Source organism: Anomaloglossus baeobatrachus, chromosome 3 (genome assembly GCF_048569485.1).
Source record: "Anomaloglossus baeobatrachus isolate aAnoBae1 chromosome 3, aAnoBae1.hap1, whole genome shotgun sequence".
In the NCBI taxonomy this organism is placed as follows: domain Eukaryota; kingdom Metazoa; phylum Chordata; class Amphibia; order Anura; family Aromobatidae; genus Anomaloglossus; species Anomaloglossus baeobatrachus.
In genome coordinates, this window is record NC_134355.1 from 641,558,910 (window position 1) to 641,578,948 (window position 20,039).

Below are 20,039 nucleotides of genomic sequence, written 5' to 3' on the forward strand. Positions count from 1 at the left end.
ACACCGAGGGGGATAGGCTTCCCAAATAACGGCCAGAAAATCCCACATGCCTGCAGCCAAGGGCATTGCTCCACATAACTGGGGAGCGGGACCTGGATGGTTTCAAGCCTAAGGGTCAACCATTGACGATTTGTGCACGGAGGAGGGCCTTCGGATCACCAAACAGGACCATAGGAAGAGGCACACCGGACGGGTTCTCCCAGGAGGCAGCGGCACCCAGAGACTTGGTTTAACATTTGTGCCTGTGAATTCTTCTTGCCTGCTTGCTACTACTATGGTGATCTGCAGCCCCGACCCTCCTGCCTGTCCTGCGACCCACACAGCGCTCCCCAGCATCATCCTTCCAAGTCCCGGGGTCTCCCTACCTGCGGAGGGAATCACCACCAGGCTGCCCCAACACCATCAGCCCCGGTACTCCATTGGCAGCGGCGGTACTCTCCGTTGCCGCAACCCGCAGGTGGAGTCACGAACTTTCTCCATGTATATATCCCCTTTTTATTCGGGAGTGTCCACTAGGCCCCCGGGTCCGGGTCCCTTGAGCCACGACCATCCCCGGATTCAAGCAGTCCGAGCACTCAGGGGACTCAGGGTACACTTAGTTATCACAAACAGGGTAAAAATTATTAAAGTAAATCTGTCAGCAGGTGTTTGCTATGTAATCTGAGAGCAGCATGAAGTAAAGGCAGAGACCCGGATTACAGTGATGCATCATTTACTGTGATGATTTTTTGCAGTATAAAAAAAAAAAAATCTGTATTTTATCAGCAGGAGATTATCACTGCAGGACTAGGTGTCTTGCGCCCGCTAGTCAACTGCTCTGTGTAACTCCACCCCCACAACTGATAAGCAGCTCTCTATATACTGCATAACACAGAAAGCTGCCAATAAGTGGAGTGGGTGGGGTTATACACAGCTCAGCTTTCTAAGCTCTACCAGATTTGCGCCAGACAAAACTAGGATTCTATCACAACTGCTGCACCCAGTATACCAAGTGTCACATCAATGGAATCAGGGTCTTAGCTCCTTCATCATGCTGCTTTCAGATTACACAGCAAAAAGCTGCTGACAGATTCGCTTTAAAACTAGAATTTCATACCACAATCTAAAAAGTAAAAGTAAAAAAAAGAAGAAAAGAAAAAAAAAAAAATGTCCCAATGTTCTAAAGATGCTCACCTTCCGATAAATTTGGTGTATTTTGGACTATTCTAAAGAGTCTGAAAAGTAAGTGTACTCTAGCAACAAGCAAGTGTAAATTTGTGGTATAAAATGCACCCTTTTCTCGCCTTAGGATCTGTGCGCACGCTGCGTTGTTTGCCGCGTTTTTTTTTTGCACTGCCTTCTCCAGCAAAATCTATGAGAATTCAGAAATGCTGTGCTCATGTTGCTTCTTTTTTGCCTGCAGTTTTGAGTGGAGAAAAAAGCAGCATGTCAATTCTTTTTGCATTTTGTCCCTGCGCTTTGGAGGACTGGCAGATCATAGTGAAACATCTGGTGACAGGTTCCCTTTAAAAAGGGGAAGGGGAGTGATCTCAATGAGCCACACCTGAGATTGACAGCTACAGCCCACAGCCAGGCAGGAAAGGGTGCTTAACCCTCACAGCACCACAAGGAAGGAGATGTTCTTAAATAACAGCAGTGGACCTGCTAGCAGCGAGGTGCCGTGACCTTCTGACACCAGATTCACCCGGGGTCTCCCCCCAAACTAGATACACACATGACAGCTTTTAGCAGAGGTCGCTTTGTTTCTACAGTATCAGAGGAACTATCAGTGTTGGAGAAAGTGACAACGAAGGTGTACATGGTCTTCAGGGACTGTGGAAATCCGGGTGACAACCTATATGTGTATACAGTTAGGTCCAGAAATATTTGGACAGTGACAAGTTTTGGCATTTTATCCATTTACTGAAACATATTCAAGATACAGTTATATAATCAATATAGGGTTAAAGTGCAGAGTCTCCGATGTAATTTGAGGGTGTTCACATCCTAATTGGAGCAAGGGTTTAGAAATTTCTTTCCTTTAAGGTCGCTGCCTCTTTTTCACTAGACCAAAAGAAATTGGACAATTATCTCAAAAACTCTTTAATGGGCTGCGTGGGCTATTGCCTCACTACTATATCATCATCAATCATCATTCTATAACTGTTACTTGTTTGTATATGATCCTCCTGAATTGTAAAGCGCTGCAGAATATGTTGGCGCTATAGAAATAAAGATCATAATCATCATCATCATTAAAAGGTCTGGAGCTGATTCCAGGTGTGGCATTTGGAAGCTGTTACTGTGAACCCACAATATGTAGTCAAAGGAGCCATTAATGGAGGAGGAGAAACAGAACATCAATAGGCTGAAAAGAATAAGAATAAATCTATCATATAGATAGCAGAAATATTAGGTGTGGCCAAATAAAGAGTTTGGTACATACAATCTGCAAAAAAAAACAAAAAAAAAAAAAAAACAGTGCACTGGTGAGCTTGGGAACTCCAAACGTCCAAAAGTCCTGGATGTCAAAGGAAGTCAACAGTGATGGATGATCACAGATTCCTTTCCATAGTGAAGAAAACCCCCTTCACAACATCCACCCGAGTGAAGAACAATCTCCAGGATGTCGGTGTTTTAGTATCCAAGTCTGCCATAAAGAGAAGACTTCATGAGAGCAAATAGAGGGTTCACCACAAGAGAATGCTTGAAACGGCTCATGATCAAAAGCACACGACATCCACTGTAACACATGGTGGAGGCAGTGCGATTGCCGGGCATGCATTGCTTCCAGTGACCCTGGGTCACTAGGGTTTATTGATGATGTGACTGGAGACAGAGGCAACCGGATGAGTTCTGAAGTGTAGAGGGCGAGACTAGTAATTTGTCCAATTACTCCTGAGTCTCTGAAATGAGGAGGCTTTGTAGAAAAATCGTGGCAATTCCTAAAAGTTTCACAGAGTATTTTTCTTCAACCCCTTTAATTAGCACTGAAAGTCTGCACTTCAACGCATACATCTGCTTCATCTAATATATAAAGCTGAGTGTGTGTGTGTGTGTGTGTGTGTGTGTGTGTGTGTGTGTGTGTGTGTGTGTGTGTGTGTGTGTGTGTGTGTGTGTGTGTGTGTGTGTGTGTGTGTGTGTGTGTGTCCGGGATTGGCATCTGCACCGTCGCAGCTACAGCCACAAAATTTTGCACACTCACACGTCTGGACCCAGAGAGCGTCATAGGCTATGTTTTGAGGGGAAGTTTTAACCCCGCGCTTTACAGTTATTCACCAAAAAACCTGCCTCCATTAAAGCGAATGGAGCTGGGAGCCACAGTGCAGCCAGAACTTCAGAAGAATGCGCAGCCATGCCCTTAAATGGAATGCTGTCGTGTCACAATGCAGCCGGGGAAAGAGGCAGACACAGACAGGGTAAGAGACAGACACAGAGAGACAGACAGACAGGGAAAGAGAGGGAAAGAGACAGACAGGGAAAGAGATTGAGACAGACTACCTGTGACCCAGGAGCGTAATTCAGTTCACAGTGCTAATTAGTGCAGGGCACATCCGGGTGGTCACATATAAGACTGTGTCTGGAGGCTTCTCCCATGTATCTTACATGGGGGTAGAATGGGTAAGTGGTGACAGTGCAATATGTGGCATTCTCTAGTTTTAAATAAAAAATAGTGTCATGTAGAGGCCAAATCACAAAGATTCAGTCACTGTCTAAATACTTCTAGACCTAGCTAAGTCCTTAAAGTCAATGATGGCATGATGGTTGTCAGCGAGGGTATGAGAACTTAGAAGCAGCTCCAAATGAAAAAAGTCAAGTCTGGAGATTTTTTTTTTTATATTTTCAGTGCATCGTCAATCAGTGCCGCCAGTAATACAGCGTCTATTGAAGAGAAGCAGAAAGTAGGCGGCAGAACTGGGAATGACTCTGCTTTATCCTCACAGGGTAAAAAGGAAGGAAAACAGTCATTAAAAGCATAAAGAGAATAAAAGGCGCACAGCGACGCTGCACTGTGATAACATACAAGAATTACAAGGTTTTATGCTGAGTAGTAATTTCTAATTCCTGAGCGCCGGCTCCTGCTGCCTCACACAATCATTAGCACAGGTATGCAAAATTTGGGGTTATGAAAATATTCTCAAATCTTATGGCTGATATTTATTGTTTTCTTCTGCTCCAGTTTTGAAAAAAAAAAAACAAAACATTTTTAACCATCACATATGGATTTTGCAGAAAAAGCGCAAATTACGTACAAGAATAATCCAAAAATGTAGACTATAATTATATATCTATATCACACACACACACACACACACACACACACACACACACACAGAGAAACTACAGTTCAAAAGTTTAGGGTCACTTAGATATTTCCTTATTTTTGAAAGAAAAGCACATTTTTTTCAATGAAGCTAACATTAAATTAAACAGAAACATACTCTATACACGGTTAATGTGTAAATGACTATTCTAGCTGCAAACGTCTGGTTATTAATGCAATATGGTGTATAGAGGCCCATTTCCAACAACCACCACTCCAGTGTTCTAAGTGTCCAATGGTACATGGTGTTTGCTGTGTTAGAAGGCTAATGGATGTTTAGAAATCCCTTGTGCAAGTATGTTAGCACAGCTGAAAACAGTTTTGCTGATTAGAGAAGCTATAAAAGTGACCTTCCTTTGAGCTAGTTGAGAATCTGGAGCATTACATTTGTTGGTTCCATTAAACTCTCAAAATGGCCAAAAAAGAGAACTTTCATATGAAACTCGACAGTCTATTCTTGTTCTTAGACATGATAGATATTCCATGTGAGAAATTCCCAAGAAACTGAAGATTTCCTATAATGGTGTGTACTACTCCCTTCAGAGGAGAGCACAAACAGGCTCTAACCAGAGTAGAAAGAGAAGTGGGAGGCCGCGCTGCACAACTGAACAACAAGACAAGTACATTAGAGTCTCTAGTTTGAGAAATCGACGCCTCACAGGTCCTCAACTGACAGCTTCATTAAACAGTACCCGCAAAACGCCAGTGTCAACGTCTACAGTGAAGAGGCAACTCCGGGATGCTGGCCTTCAGGGCAGAGTGGCAAAGAAAAGCCATATCTGAGACTGGCTAATAAAAGGAAAAGATTAATATGAGAAAAAGAACACTGACATTGGACAAAGGAAGATTGGAAAAAAGTGTTATGGACAGACGAATCGAAGTTTGAGGTGTTTGGATTACACAGAAGAACATTTGTGAGACGCAGAACTACTGAAAAGATGCTGGAAGACTAACTGACGCCATCTGTCAAGCATGGTAGAGGTAATGTGATGGTCTGGGGTTGCTTTGGTGCTGGTAAAGTAGGAGATTTGTACAAGGTAAAAGGGATTTTGAATAAGGAAGGCTATCCCTCCATTTTGCAATGCCATGCCATACCCTGTGGACAGCGCTTGATTGGAGCCAATTTCATCCTACAACAGGACAATGACCCAAAAGCACACCTCCAAATTATGCATGAACTATTTAGGGAAGAAGCAGCAGCTGGTATTCTATCTGTAATGGAGTGGCCCAGTCACCAGATCTCAACCCTATTGAGCTGTTGTGGGAGCAACTTGACCGTATGGTACCAAAAAGTGCCCATCAAGCCAATCCAACTTGTGGGAGGGGGGAGGATGGGGGGAAATATCTCCAGATTACCTCCGCAAATTACCAGCTAGAATGCCAGAGGTCTGCAAAGCTGGAATTACTGCAAAGGAGCATTCTGTGCCGAAAGCAAAGTGTGAAGGAGAAAATTATTATTTCAAGTAAAAATCATTATTTCTAACCTCGTCACTGTCTGGACGATATGCTCTATTCATTATGCAACTCATCTGATACATGAAAGGATGATTTTTCATGGAAAAGACAAAATTGTCTGGGTGACCCCAAACTTTTGAACTGGTGTGTGTGTGTGTGTGTGTGTGTGTGTGTGTGTGTGTGTGTCTCTGTCTATATATAACATTCATTCTGCATCTTTTTTTGAAATTATGTCTTGCGTCTTTTCCTTTTCTCTTATAGTAGGCTGCGGATCTTCTCTGTGAAGCATCCAGCAGTCGTCCTCCATCAAGGTCACGTTCCATCTACCTTGGTATCGCCGTTCCATCTCCTTGACATCCTGATGACATCTCCTTGCTCTTTGCTAACAGCACCAAGGTTTTCCGAAAAAGTTGTCCAAATCGGAGTGTAAAAATGTGTCTTTAAATTCACCAGACGACCCAAGGCTTTCAAACGTTTCAGCATGTTCTCCATGACGGAGTTAAGTTTTGGATCTTTGTTGTTACCTAGAAATTTCTTCACAACTGTTTATTAAAAGAATCCAAAGCCCTTTTCTCAACAGCTTTCATTTTTGTTTCCTTCATGATTTTCCGAATATCCGGACCCACAAAAATGCCTTTTTTCAGTTTTGCTTTGAACAGTCCCTGAAATTTGGTACACAGGTACTTAATTCTCTCCTTCTTTCGGTAGAGCTTTCACAAACTGCTTCATCAGTCCAAGCTTAATGTGGAGTGGTGACAGGAGAAATTTAGTAGGATCAACTAAACTTTCCACAACTATATTCTTGAGTCCAGGTTGCAAAGATGTTCTCGTTGGCCAACTTTTTTGGCTCTAGAGAAGAGTCCGATCCCGGCTGTCCCATTCACACAAAAAGCCTGGGGACTTCATGTCTCCTCCTTTCCGCAAAAGGAGCAAAGATAGAACTTTCAGATCACCACATATTGACCATCCTTGATCCTCAAACTCTAAATTCTCATAGCTTTCCTTCAAGTGCACAGAACTGAAGCATACTTGGTGCCATTGTGCAGTAGCAGCTGACTTTTTTTTTTGGGGGGGGGAATGAATCAATAGAGTCTCCCCGCTCGCTCATATTGTCTCATGGTTACATTTTCCCCATCAGTCCAGGAACATCTCTGCATTCTACTAGAGCACAGTCTTGAGAAAGGTATGGAATGAATTCCCTTTGACATTCTATACTTTTGGAAGCCTATGGAGTCAGTGTTTGTGAAAAATGTGAACGTGATAGAATTTTTTTTTCAATATTTTTTACTGATTTCAGCCATCAAAAAGTATATAAAAGTCACCTTGTACTTTCCAAAACAATTTTACCCCTTGCAAACCTGCGATTGAGAGCGACGTTCCCGGACTCATCACGGAGAGATGTAGCCCCATGACATGTCGCTGTGAGGCCACGGACACAAGCAGAGGCTACTAATTAAATTAAAGGGTTATCAAAGCCCTGAACACATTTTGGAAACCTTAACCCCTTCACTACATGGCCAATTTTTGCTTTTGCACCTGGGGGAGGGAGGGAGGGGGGGGGTGGTTGAGTTCTTCTTTTCTCTTTTTATTTTTCTGGCCACAGACTAATGTGGGCCGGTATGTGGCAAGCCACACAAAACCTTTACACTTCACCCTTTAACACTTAGGTCATGCTCTTATCTTTAGCTATATTGCAATGCTCTTTTAAAAAGTTGGACATTGATTTACAGGGCGGATACCTCCACTAGGTGGCACTAGTGAGAGTTTCTTCCGTCTAAGAAAAAGCTAACTTGTATACTTTTTCCAATGGAGCATTGCTAAAAACACTGACTACATAGTTTGTGTCCTTAAATGGTTACTCCTATCTTCATACATTAATATTATCAGATAGTGCATCTAATAACAAGCACTTTTGCAATTTACTGCTTATTAAAATTTGCAGCCGTTCTTGAGATATTAACACTTTTCTTTTCAGCTCGTTGCCTAGGAGACCGACCACCGCTGCCGTCTAGCTTGTAACCACTGAGCAGAATCTTGTTGGGATTAGGAGGTAATGGTGAACTCCAGCGATGCTGGCCACCTTTAAAAAAAAAAAAAAAAAGAAGAAGAAGAATAGAAAAGAGCTTGCAGGCTATGCACATGGAACTCTGCCTAACAGCGGTGGTCGGTCTCCAAGGCAATGAAGCTAAGAAAAAAATGTTAATATCTCGAGAATGGCTGACAATTTCAATAAGAAGTAAATTGCAAAACTGCTTGTTTTTACAAGCACTATGTACCGTATTTTTCGGATTATAAGACGCTCTTTTCCTCCCAAAAATTTGGGAGGGAAAATGAGGGGTGCGTCTTAAAATCCGAATATAGCTTACCCCGGTGGGGAGGAGAGGAGGGCTGTCTGTGCGGCGACCGGGTTCATTCGGGCAGCTGGGTGCCTCTGGCTGCCTCTCTGTTCTCTCTGTGCGGGTGGCCAGCTGGCTGCCACTCTGTGCGTACGGGTGGGTAGCTGGCTGTGCGGACTGCGGTGGCTATGCGGCAGGTGTCCCATTGTGTCCGCGGGCCTAATTTCAAATGATGGGGCCGGGAGTCAGCGTGTGCGCAGACTGAGCCCTTGGATGAGAGCTCCATCTACGCATGCGCCGCTCCAGGTGCCATCATTTGAACCGCGAACAGACTGGGACAATCACCGCTCCGGCCTGTTCCCCCACTGACCCACCGCCGCTGCCAGCACAATTTCTGCCTCCTGTCACCCCGCTTCACTACCACTGCTTCCAACCACCGGTAAGACAACACAGGACTAGAAGACGGACACCATTTTTATTTTTTTACCTTTTTTCTCTCTAAATTTGGGGTGCGTCTTATAATCCGCTGCGTCTTATAAAACGAAAAAAATACGGTATCTATGGAGTTGGTTGGTTTGCTATACAATAAATTGTGTAAAATTACCTATTACCAAACTGAGAGGGACTCCTTTAGGCATTTCTTTGTGAATACTCCAGAATGAGAGTTCCCCAAAAAAAAGTGGTAATGGGCTTTTTAGGGAAGCAAATGTATGTATCTATGAATGAAGCCCTCGCAAATCTTTCTCAAGAGTCGATGGCGGGGAACAGAAGAGTCGGGAATGTTGTACTTCAGAGCCTGATCCTTTTGTTCTCCTGGGATTTACAGTAAGTCACCATCAAAGGTGTCTGAGATCAGCATACCCCTCCTCACCTCATTAATAACACGTGCATGCTCAGCGGAATTAACTGTTCATGTGTCTGACAGGAGAAGGATCAGGAGGAACAGCTCAGAGGTATATGGTCCTCCTGAGAGAGCGTGAAAGTATTGGAGATGTAGGCCTGACCCTTATATAATGACTACAGATGGTAAATATATAGGAAGGTGACCAGATCTGTTACCGCTGCAAACAATATGCAAGGCACGGACTCATTTTTGCAGTTACTTCCAGTAATATATAGAGTACCGGCTCCCTCTTGTGGCAAGTCACAGAATCATTCATGCAGTGATATATAGAGTAATGGCGCCCTCTTGTGGCAAAAAAAAAAAAAAGCCTGGATTCATGAGCACTAAGCCTGCTCGGCCGGCATTTCATACTCCAGTAAGATTTTTCTGAATGCAGGGATAACACATGTATTTTTTTTTAGTATCTTTACTTTTAACGGTGCAAAAAGGGGGTGATTGTAATATATATATGTTTTTTGGGGGGGGGGGGGGTTAAACTTTTTTTTACGGTTCTTATTAGTTCCTTTAGGGGACTTGTAGCTGTAATCATCTGATCACTTAATGCTATAGAGCAATGTTGTGGCATATTCTGTATTGCATTGCTGCATATAGTGAAAATCACAGTCTCCGTTGAAGCCAGTCAGCAGGCAGGTGTCAAAGAAGTGCTGCCATGACATGTACGGTGGTCTCCAGCAGACCCCCTTCTGTGATAGCAACCCAAAGGTGACGCGTGATCACGTCATGAGTGCGGGTGATTAAAACAGTGCACCCCTCCCCATTCTGCAACATGCTAAACCCTGCTTTCAGAGTTTGATAGCGGGATTTAACAGGTTAACAATCACAGGCGGAGCTCCACCCGCGATTGTTAGCGGCAGGTCCTCTCTGTAACACACAGCCATTACCTGCAGAGCATAGGGTGAGCCGACTCTGCACTATATATCATGAATCCACTTCCGACTTGTGCCGTACATGTACGGCACATGTGACATTAAGGGGTTAAATCTGCCAAAGATACGGCAGCCCTCTGTATTGCACGTATCCCCTCCTATACTCAGACTCACTTCTTTGGCTCTGCTAATATCAGTATGTGGTAAAGTTGAGACATTTAATTGCAGATTAGGTAAATTACGGCTTGATTTGCGAGTTTTGCAGATTCACTGCCCATTGGGACGTAGTAGTGAATTAAAGGGAACCTGTCCGGTGCAATATGCACCCAGAGCCACAAGCAGTTCTGGGTGCATATTGCTAATCCCTGCTTAACTGTCCCTGTATACACTATAGATAAAGAAATCTGTAGAAAAACTATTTCTAAAGATCTTTTATCATATGCTAATGAGGCCAATGACTAGTCGTGAGGGCGTAACTTCCCTTGCCTAGTTGGCCCCCTTATCATGTAAGTAGGCCCCTGTGGGCGTGCTTACATGCTAATGAATGCGCAGCGTCAGAGGATGGTCGCACTGACCTTTCTGCTGCCATTGTGTCAGAGTCCTCCATTTCAGCTCAGTGCGTATGATCCCGGACTTTCAGTCATGCACACTACATGGGTTGAAGACAGGAAGCGTACACCCGACTTCATAGTGAGTATGACCAAAATGACTGGGATTATGCACAATGAGCCGAAATCGAGGACTCGGAAGTGATGGTAGCAGAACGATGAGTGCAACCATCCTCTGACGCTGCGCCTTCATTAGCATGTAAGTACGGCCCTGTGGGCATGATAAGGGGGCCGACTAGCCAAGGGAACATAGCATATGGGATCTTCAGAAATACTTTTTCTAAAGCTCTCTTTATCTATGCTACTAGACACCAGTTAGGCAGGGATTAGCAATATGCACCCAGAACTGCTCGTGATTCTGGGTGCATACTGCACCTGACAGGTTCCCTTTAATTCACTAAATTTGTAATATTTTTTTGCCAAAGTTAAGAGAAAACCAGGTGACTTGACTCTCCCATTATATTCTATGGACAGTGAGTCAACAAACAGGAAAATTCCTATAAGATCTGAGCACTTTACCTTTCAGACACATTACAGTATCAGCTCCTCCTTCACAATTGGCGTCTCCCAGAGAGAAGAAACTGACAACATGTTGCGTAAAATGAAAGTAGAATCTGCGGATCTGAAAGGCCATGTTCAAATTTCCAATAATTATCTGTTAGATCGGATCCAGCAGCAATCTGTCACAATGTACTGTCCCTCAAGCTGGGGGACCCTAGGCTATCCCTGACCTCTGGATTACCCCAGATGGTGGAGATACCAGAGTCCCATGCTTGTCTATTCTCCTGATCAGAGCTAATCTGTTCCCCCTCCTGCCTCAGGCAAGGAAGGGCAGAAGTGTTATGTAAACACAGATTAAGACAGATGGGGAAAACCAAAACTAAGACACTGCAAACTCTTAAGAACAAACAGTAAGAGACTTAAGGGGGTGTTACACGCAGAGATATCGCTGGTGAAAGCACCCGTCCCCATCGTTTGTGCGTCACAGGCAAAACGCTGCCCGTAGCGCACAATATTGTTAGGAGCCGTCACACGGACTTACCTGCTGTGCTGAGCGACGTCGCTGTTGCTGGCGAACTGCCTCCTTTCTAAGGAGGCGGGTCGTGCGGCGTCACAGCGGCGTCACTAAGCAGCCGCCCAATAGAAGCGGATGGGCGGAGATGAGAAGGACGTAACATCCCGCCCACCTCCTTCCTTCCGCATTGCCGGCGGCCGCAGGTAAGCTGTAGTTTGTTGTTCCCGAGGTGTCATACGTAGCGATGTGTGCTGCCTCAGGAACGACGAACAACCTGCGTCCTCCACAATCAACGATTTTTTGAAAAGGAAAGACGCGTCAATGATGGACGATTTGGTGAGTATTTTCCATCGTTAACGGTCATTCCTTGCTGTCACACGCAACGGCGTCGCTAACGATGCCGGATGTGCGTCACGGAATCTGTGACCCCGGCGATATATCGTTAAGATATGTCACTGCGTGTAACGGGGCCTTTAGGAGAAAAGCAAGAGCAGGATGGCAGCAACAAAAAGACAATAAGGGTTAACACCACAACCGCTCACAGCAATAATGCAAAACAACCACCAGTAAGTCTGGATCACAACAACATCTCATCAGACTAGTATAGAGAACCAATAGCTGGCATTACAGGAATTGTCCAGCCAGCATATATAGGAGGAGAGCAAATGTGACTGGCTCCCCCAAAGCATGTGATCAAAGAAGACTAAAAAGCAGCCCAGCAGAGATTAACTCTTGCTAGCCTGTCTATGAACTACAAGTCTGTGGGTCGGATACCCGAGTCTGCCGGCGCTGATCACAGACAAGTGAGAAGTTATCAGGCAGAGAGACAGAATCTGTAGTTACCATAGATCCGGAAGCCGCCATGACAGTCAATGAGGTTTGTAAAAACCTCCTAATGACACAATCCACTGACAAAAAAAAGTGATTATAGTCTATAACTGAACTCACTTCATGATGCCCAGTGGGTCTAAGTCCACCTCCTCCTCCTCCTCCTCTTCTTCCTCCTCTTCGCGTTCTTCAGCTTTCTGGTTTTGTAGTTTGCTTGCTATCTGTAGAAGCGGGTCCTCTGCTGGTGCCTCAACTTTGAAGAAATCTCCATCTTCAGAATGGTATATATTTGGCCTAGTATTCTTTGATTCGATAAAATCCCCAATGGTTGATCCTAAGAAGAAACATGAAATGGAAAAAAAAATAAAAAGTTAAAAATTTAGTTTTCGGAGTTTTACTTGCAGCAGATGGCGGGCTACAAGGGGGAAGATGATGTTTTAAATCTATGATCAATGGTGTCATTCAAAACTGTGAATCATCCAGCAAGAAACAAGACCTGCTAGAATTTAAAAAAAAAAAAAAAAAAAAAAAAATTAAAATTAATGGAGTCTTAAAGGGATAATATCAGTGGTCACATCCCTTCCCCTGCTGGTACGGAGTACTCACATGGGTCACAATGTAGGAACCTCAGTTCTAATTAAGGAGGATATGAAAGCTGTTGTTTCACCCTGGGACATGATGGGAGTGATTGTCAGTCTGGGCAAAGTTAATGCGATGACTTGTGCCTGCACCACAGGGTACAAAATTGCCCCACAGCTATTTATCACCCTGAGACATGATGGGAGGGATTGTCAGTCTGGGCAAAGTTAATGCGATGACTTGTGCCTGCACCACAGGGCCCAAAATTGCCTGAAAGCTATTTTTCACCCTGAGACATGATGGGAGGGATTGTCAGTCTGGGCAAAGTTAATGCGATGACTTGTGCCTGCACCACAGTGCCCAATATTGCCTGAAAGCTATTTTTTACCCTGAGACATGATGGGAGGGCTTCTCAGTCTGGGCAAAGTTAATGCGGTGACTTGTGCCCGCACCACAGGGCATAAAATTGCCCCAAAGCTATTCTTCATCCTGAGACATGATGGGAGTGATTGTCAGTCTGGGCAAAGTTAATGAGGTGACTTGTGCCCGCACCACAGGGAATGAAATCGACCCGCGCTGAGTGCCACTTATGTCTGGATCTCTGGTGTTTGTCAACCACCAAGCGCCGCAAATCGCTAATGTAGTAGCATAACGTTGGGATCTTACGGCACATCGCTAAACATCAACCCCATCACTGATCACTTACTTAATGCTTAGGTTATTTGCCTACGACATCTTACCCGCCTGGAAAAGCCGTCGTGTGCATAAAGTCAGAAAGTCCGAGAACAACCTGTGACAAACACATAATCTGAGAGCATCAGACACCAGAGGACTCAGGTCTGACCTAAGAAATCCCGCAGCTCCGACGACGACGCCAGCTCCTTCTCGTTGGCGACGGCCTTCACGATGTCGTTAAAGGCGGCTCTCCTTTCTCTGATGTCAGTCTCCCCCACAAATAAAACCTTCCGGGGAAACGGCGGCAGGGGGTAGCTGGGGTACAAGGCGGAAAGCTTGTGGTAGAATTCTTCAATCTCGCTGTATTTTCTAGATATCTGCGGAAGAGAAAAAAAAAAAAAAAAGTGAATGGAGGACGACGCCGGAGTGACCAAGAATTATCCACACAAGGTGCCAAGTGATGAGAGTAGACGGATTCAGGTCAGTGCCGCCATATGGAGTCAGAATACTAATACGGACACGGTAATACAATTGGAAAAAGCCCCCGCTAAGCGGGCGAGGAGTACGCTCCACATCCCTCCCCGTATGGTTGAACTGTAGTTTCACTTTCACTTTCTTGTACGCTCTTTTTTTGGCCATTCTATTACAGAGGTTTTCCAGTTTCGTAAAACTCCCGTCCACCAGCTGCCGTTGGTTTTAATCCTACACTTTGCGCTGGACCTGAAGGGGGGACAGAGTCTCCACCACTGCTCCCGGTGTCTGTGATTGGCTGCCGAGGTGACGTCAGCGCTGCAGGCAATCACTGAGCTCGGTGCCTCCGACACAGCTGCTGAGCTCAGGGATTGTTGTTTTCATTATAAAACATGCACCATTTTGCTTTTATAGGCTCTTTGTGTCTTTGCACACTCAACTCGCTGTCTGAGCTCCTCACTGCTGATTTATGACCAAAGACTCGCCCATTGACCGTTACAAGGAGCTCCCTGACTGATTCTCAGTTAACTCATTCTGCAGCCAGCAATAAATAGAGCAACACAGTTTCAAAACCCTCTCTAGGTTTTAACACTGGTAAACCAATGAGGGACACTGGGAGCAGCAGGAGACACTTAGCTGTGGACCTGAGGAGGGGGTGTAAAGCATTTTTTTTGTTCTTGGTTGTTTTAAATGAATTGAAGCAGGGGAACAGTGATTTTGTGAAATCAGAGTAGCTCTTCAAGTAGACATCTTTAGCGGGTCCCTGGTGAGGGCACTTTTTTTTTGTACAAAAGTCATAAATCTTTGAAAAAGCATTAAACTACAACAACAAAAATAAACAAAACACATACACACAATAAGGCCTTGTGCTCATGCTGCGCTTTTTTTGCCGTAGATTGTTGCCCTATAACTGCAACCACCTATCCTTCTCCTAGCAAAGCCTAAGTGAATTCAGAAATGCCGTGCGCATGTTGCTATATTTTTTTTTTTCCGCTTGCAGATTTGCAGCCATTGATTTTACAAAAAAAAAAAAAAAAAAAAAAAAAACACAAAACAAAAAGGAAGGGACAAAAAACACATGCTTTTATTTGTTGCATTTTTTCTGCAGCGGGCGGACATAGCCTAAGAAAATAGCAGAAATCCTCAACACAATCAGATTATAGACGTGTTAGGGTGCCCTCTGCTGGACAATTAGCAGATGACAAGCAGTGGTTTTTTATTCTATAGCTTTTAGGCCCTGTGCACATGGCTGCGTTTTTTGCCGCGGGTGCGGTATTCTGCCAGAGGGTGCGGATTTTTCTTAAGAAAAGTCCATTTTCTAGTGCGCACATAGCCTTTAAAAATGGGAAAATCAATAAAAAAAAACAAAACAAAAAAAAAAAAAAAAAAACACACAACAACTTTCTTTCTATTAAGAAATTCTGGTTATTCACCTGAGAATACTTTATTTTTTTTTCCCATTACTGAAAATAATTTTTGCAATTAGATTTAAATTAAAAATTTTGCACCGCTTTGCTTTCTCACAGGCTTTTTGTTTCTTTGCATATTCAACTCCATGGTCATAAATTAACCGATACGAGCTCAGAAAAAAAAAAAAAAAAATTCAATATAAAAAGACACAGTCACAATGAGCTCACTGACAGATCCTCAGTTAACTCCTTCTGCAGCCAGCCATAGACAGTGCAAGGCTATGTGCACATGATGCAGATTTGGTGCAGAAATTTTCTGCATGAAATCTGCAATTTCTGGTAGCAAAACACACACCGAAAAAACGAATGTTTTGGTGCCTTTTTTTTTTTAATGAAGTTCAATGGGTGGAAGGGCTGAAAAACGCAGGGAGAAAAACCCCAAAAAAATGCACCAACATTTGATATGCTGCAGATTATTATCTGCACCAGATCGCAAGAAAAAAAATAAATAAGCAACATGTACAGAGCACTTCAAGATTCTCATCGATTTTGCTAGCATGAAGAAAGACATGTATATTTGGTACAGCTGGTAGCCCAAATCTGCCTATGTTAAAAAAACAAAAAAAAAAAAACAAAAACACACACTGTGTGCACAAGGCCCAACACAAAGTCTGTAGAAAGCAAAAAGTGCAAAGTTTTTAATGAAACCCAACTAGAAAAAAATGATTTAAATAAAAAAAAAAAAATCACTCAAAAAAAAAAAAAAAATAAAAAAAAACATTTACCTCCCAATTGTAAAACTGAGTGGCACTAGACATACCCTTTAAAAACACAGACACCTTCGGATGCGATTTATTTAAAAAAAATAAAATAAAATAAAATATACAGTGCCTTGCGAAAGTATTCGACCCCCTTAAATTTTTCAACCTTTTCCCACATTTCAGGCTTCAAACATAAAAGATAAAATTTTAATGTTATGGTGAAGAATCAACAACAAGTGGGACACAATTGTGAAGGTGAACGATATTTATTGCTCATTTTAAACTTTTTTTAAAAAAAATAACTGAATATTGGGGCGTGCAATATTATTCATCCCCTTTAGGGTACTTTCACACTTGCGTTCAGCGGAGTTCATCACTATGGAGAATAGCGCAGTCCGTTAACGCACTGCGCTATTTTCCATAGACTTGTATGGATGACGCACTGTAACGCAAGTGTCAGCGTTGCATCCGCTGGACGACGCGGCGTCGTTATTTTGACGCAGCGTTGTCTGGAAGGAATGCTGCATGTAACTTTTTTTGAGCAGCGCAATCCGTAGGATTTCACTGCGCATGCTTTTTTTTTTTTTTAAAATCACAAAATTTATTTGGTCTCTCGGTGGCTGAACGTTCAGCTGAGCGCCCGCCCGCCGGCATGTGAGAGCTCAGCTCAGCGCCCGGCAGCCGGCTTTTGAGAGCGATCAGCTGAGCGCCCGGCCACCGGGTGATCAGCCGATCGTTCACAATAGTCTGCTGCCGGTAAAACTAAAGAAAAAAAATAAAATAAAAAAAAAAAAAAAGCTTTCCGTTGTTTTGTACAATCCGTTGCATCCATTGTGCCATTATATGCAACGCATGCGTTGCATCAGTCACACAACGCAATGCAACGGATGCCGTTCAACGCAACTGTGAAACTACCTTTACTTTTAGTTCAACAAACTCACTCCAGGAGTTCATTGAGGCTCTCTGAATGATCCAATGTTGTCCTAAATGACTGATGATGATGATGATGATGATAAGTATAATCCACCCGTGTTTAATCAAGTCTCCGTATAAATGCTCCTGCTCTGTGATAGTCTCAGTGTTCTGTGTAAAGCGCAGAGAGCATCATGAAGACCAAGGAACACAACAGGCAGGTCTGTGATACTGTTGTGAGGAAGTATAAAGCCAGATTTGGTTACAAAAAGATTTCCAAAACTTTAATCATCCCAAGGAGCACTGTGCAAGCGATCATATTGAAATGGAAGGAGTATCATACCACTGCAAATCTACCAAGACCCGGCCGTCCATCCAAACTTTCATCTCAAACAAGGAGAAGACTGATCAGAAATGCAGCCAAGAGGCCCATGATCACTCTGGATGAACTGCAGACATCTACAGCTGAGGTGGGAGAGTCTGTCCATAGGACAACAATCAGTCGTACACTGCACAAATCTGGCCTTTATGGAAGAGTGGCAAGGAGAAAGCCATTTCTCAAAGATATCCATAAAAAGTGTTTAACATTTGCCACAAGCCACCCGGGAGACACCAAACATGTGGAAGAAGGTGCTCTGGTCAGATGAAACCAAAATCAAACTATTTGGGCACAATGTCAAATGATATGTTTGGCGTAAAAGCAACACAGCTCATCACCCTGAACACACCATCCCCACTGCCAAACATGGTGGTGACAGCATCATGGTTTGGGTCTGCTTTTCTTCAGCAGGGACAGGGAAGGTGGTTAAAATTGATGGGAAGATGGATGGAGCCAGATACAGGACCATTCCTGAAGAAAACCTGTTGGAGTCTGCAAAAGACCTGAGACAGGGACATAGATTTGTCTTCCAACAAGACAATGATCCCAAACATAAAGCAAAATCTACAGTGGAATGGTTCACAAATAAACATATCCAGGTGTTAGAATGGCCAAGTCACAGTTCAGACCTGAACCCAAGCGAGAATCTGTGCAAACTGGTGTTCACAAACGCTCTCCATCCAACCTCCCTCAGCTCCAGCGGTTTACAAAGGAAGAATGCGCAAGAATTTCAGTCTCTCGATGTGCAAAACTGATAGACACATACCCCAAGCGACTTGTGCTGTAATTGCAGCAAAAAGGTGGCGGTACAAACTATTAACTTAAAGGGGATGAATAATATTGCACGCAACAATTTTCAGTTTATTATTTTTTTTATAAAAGTTTAAAATAAGCAATAAATTTCGTTCAACTTCACAATTGTGTCCACTTGTTGTTGATTCTTCCCATAACATTGAAATTTTTTATCTTTATGTTTGAAGCCTGAAATGTGGGAAAAGGTTGAAAAATTCAAGGGGGCCGAATACTTTCGCAAGACACTGTATAAGGGTCTAAAAATAATTTTTGCATCAGTGCTTCATTAAAAATGTTGCACATTTTGCCCTCTATAGTTTCTATATTGCACTGGCTATTATGGCTGCAGAATGGGGTAACTGAGAATCTGTCAGTGAGCTTCTTCCAGTTAATGAGCTCATGGAAGGTCAGATCTACTTTGATGTGGTCATAAATCAGCTGAAAAGAGCCTAGTACCGATGTCATTCTTGTTTTGGACCTGTGTGTCGTCAGTTTACGGTCCGTGTGTCCGCTTTTGCCGCCCGTGTTTTTCACAGATAGATAAATAAAATGACAAAGCTTCTCCTATACTTGCAATGCTGAACGCGGGCAGAACAAGGAGAGTACACTGAAGGCATCCGTGTGCTGTTTGCATTTTTCACGGATACAGACTTGAATTGACCCGTTGTCACCCGTGATACCGGGGGGAGGGGGGGGGAACCCCAAAAAAAACAGACATGTGAACAGCGCCATAGACTATAATGGGTCTGTGTTATACTTGTAAAAAAAATGTAAATGAAAGGATACAATACGCATGTCTGAATGAGGCTTTAACCCCGTCATCATATCGATCTTAACATTTAGGACGCTGGAAGCACGCGCTTCCTCTCCTGTCCAATCAGCACCTGCGCAACGTCATCGCATGGACCCGATTGTTGCAATGGCAACCCAAGGTCATGATGATGACCTCCAGGTCTGCCAGCTTCAGCAAGCCTATTAGACCATGCTAGGAGCAGGGTCTAAGAGGCTTGTGTCCCTGACCTATAACACGGTCACACTAGTTAACACCTTCAGTGAACACCGTAAAAAAATAAATAAATAAATAAATAGTTGCCAGTGAATGCAGATTTGGTGCAGTAATAGGGTGCATAAATTCCAGCCCGAAATCTGCATTAAATGGTTTTCTGACTGTTCACCTAAGGTGAGTTTTCCTGCAGTCTCAGGTGGGGAACCTTCAGTTGTAACCGCTGGTAAACTCCGTGACGTCATCACTCACAGCTGTGGATCAGTCAGTCTCTGCCTGCAGCCACAAGGGGCGGCTATGTTCTATGCCCATGCGCTGTGACTTCAGGATGTATCAGAGATTATGTTAGACTTTGGTGTTTTGGGGGGTTAAAAGTGGTGAAAGAGGGTTTTTTTTGCACTTTATTTCAACTGAAGAATTTCAGTGTTTGTCTATTTTTCTTTTCTTGCTTACAGAATTAGTAATGGGGGGGGGCTCAGACTATCCATTACTAATCTAGGGCTTAGTGGCAGCTGTGAGCTGTCATTAACTCCTTATATTACCTCAGTTGGCAACGCACCGCGGCAAATTGTGATGAGCTGGATAAAGTGTTAGGATCATTGCATCTTATGTATGAGACAATTTTGCGTGGCTGTAGGCTGCTACTTTTAGGCTGGGTGGGCAATAACCATGGGCCTCCACAGCCTGAGAATACGAGCCCTCAACTGTCAGCTTAATGATGGCTGGGTATCAAAATCAGTGGT

The 20,039-nt window shown here is 43.6% G+C and overlaps 1 protein-coding gene across 2 annotated transcripts in view; it reads right to left on the bottom strand.

The window, feature by feature from the left end:
- HS1BP3 (HCLS1 binding protein 3) overlaps positions 1-20,039 on the bottom strand; it is a 141,075-nt gene that overhangs the window by 86,799 nt on the left and 34,237 nt on the right. For both annotated transcript variants that reach the window (XM_075341145.1, XM_075341146.1), the window contains exons 3-4: positions 13,739-13,946; positions 12,436-12,649 (exon numbers count right to left, since the gene is read on the bottom strand). In XM_075341145.1, coding sequence (XP_075197260.1) covers positions 12,436-12,649; positions 13,739-13,946 — 422 coding nt within the window. The remainder of the gene's footprint in view (positions 1-12,435; positions 12,650-13,738; positions 13,947-20,039) is intronic.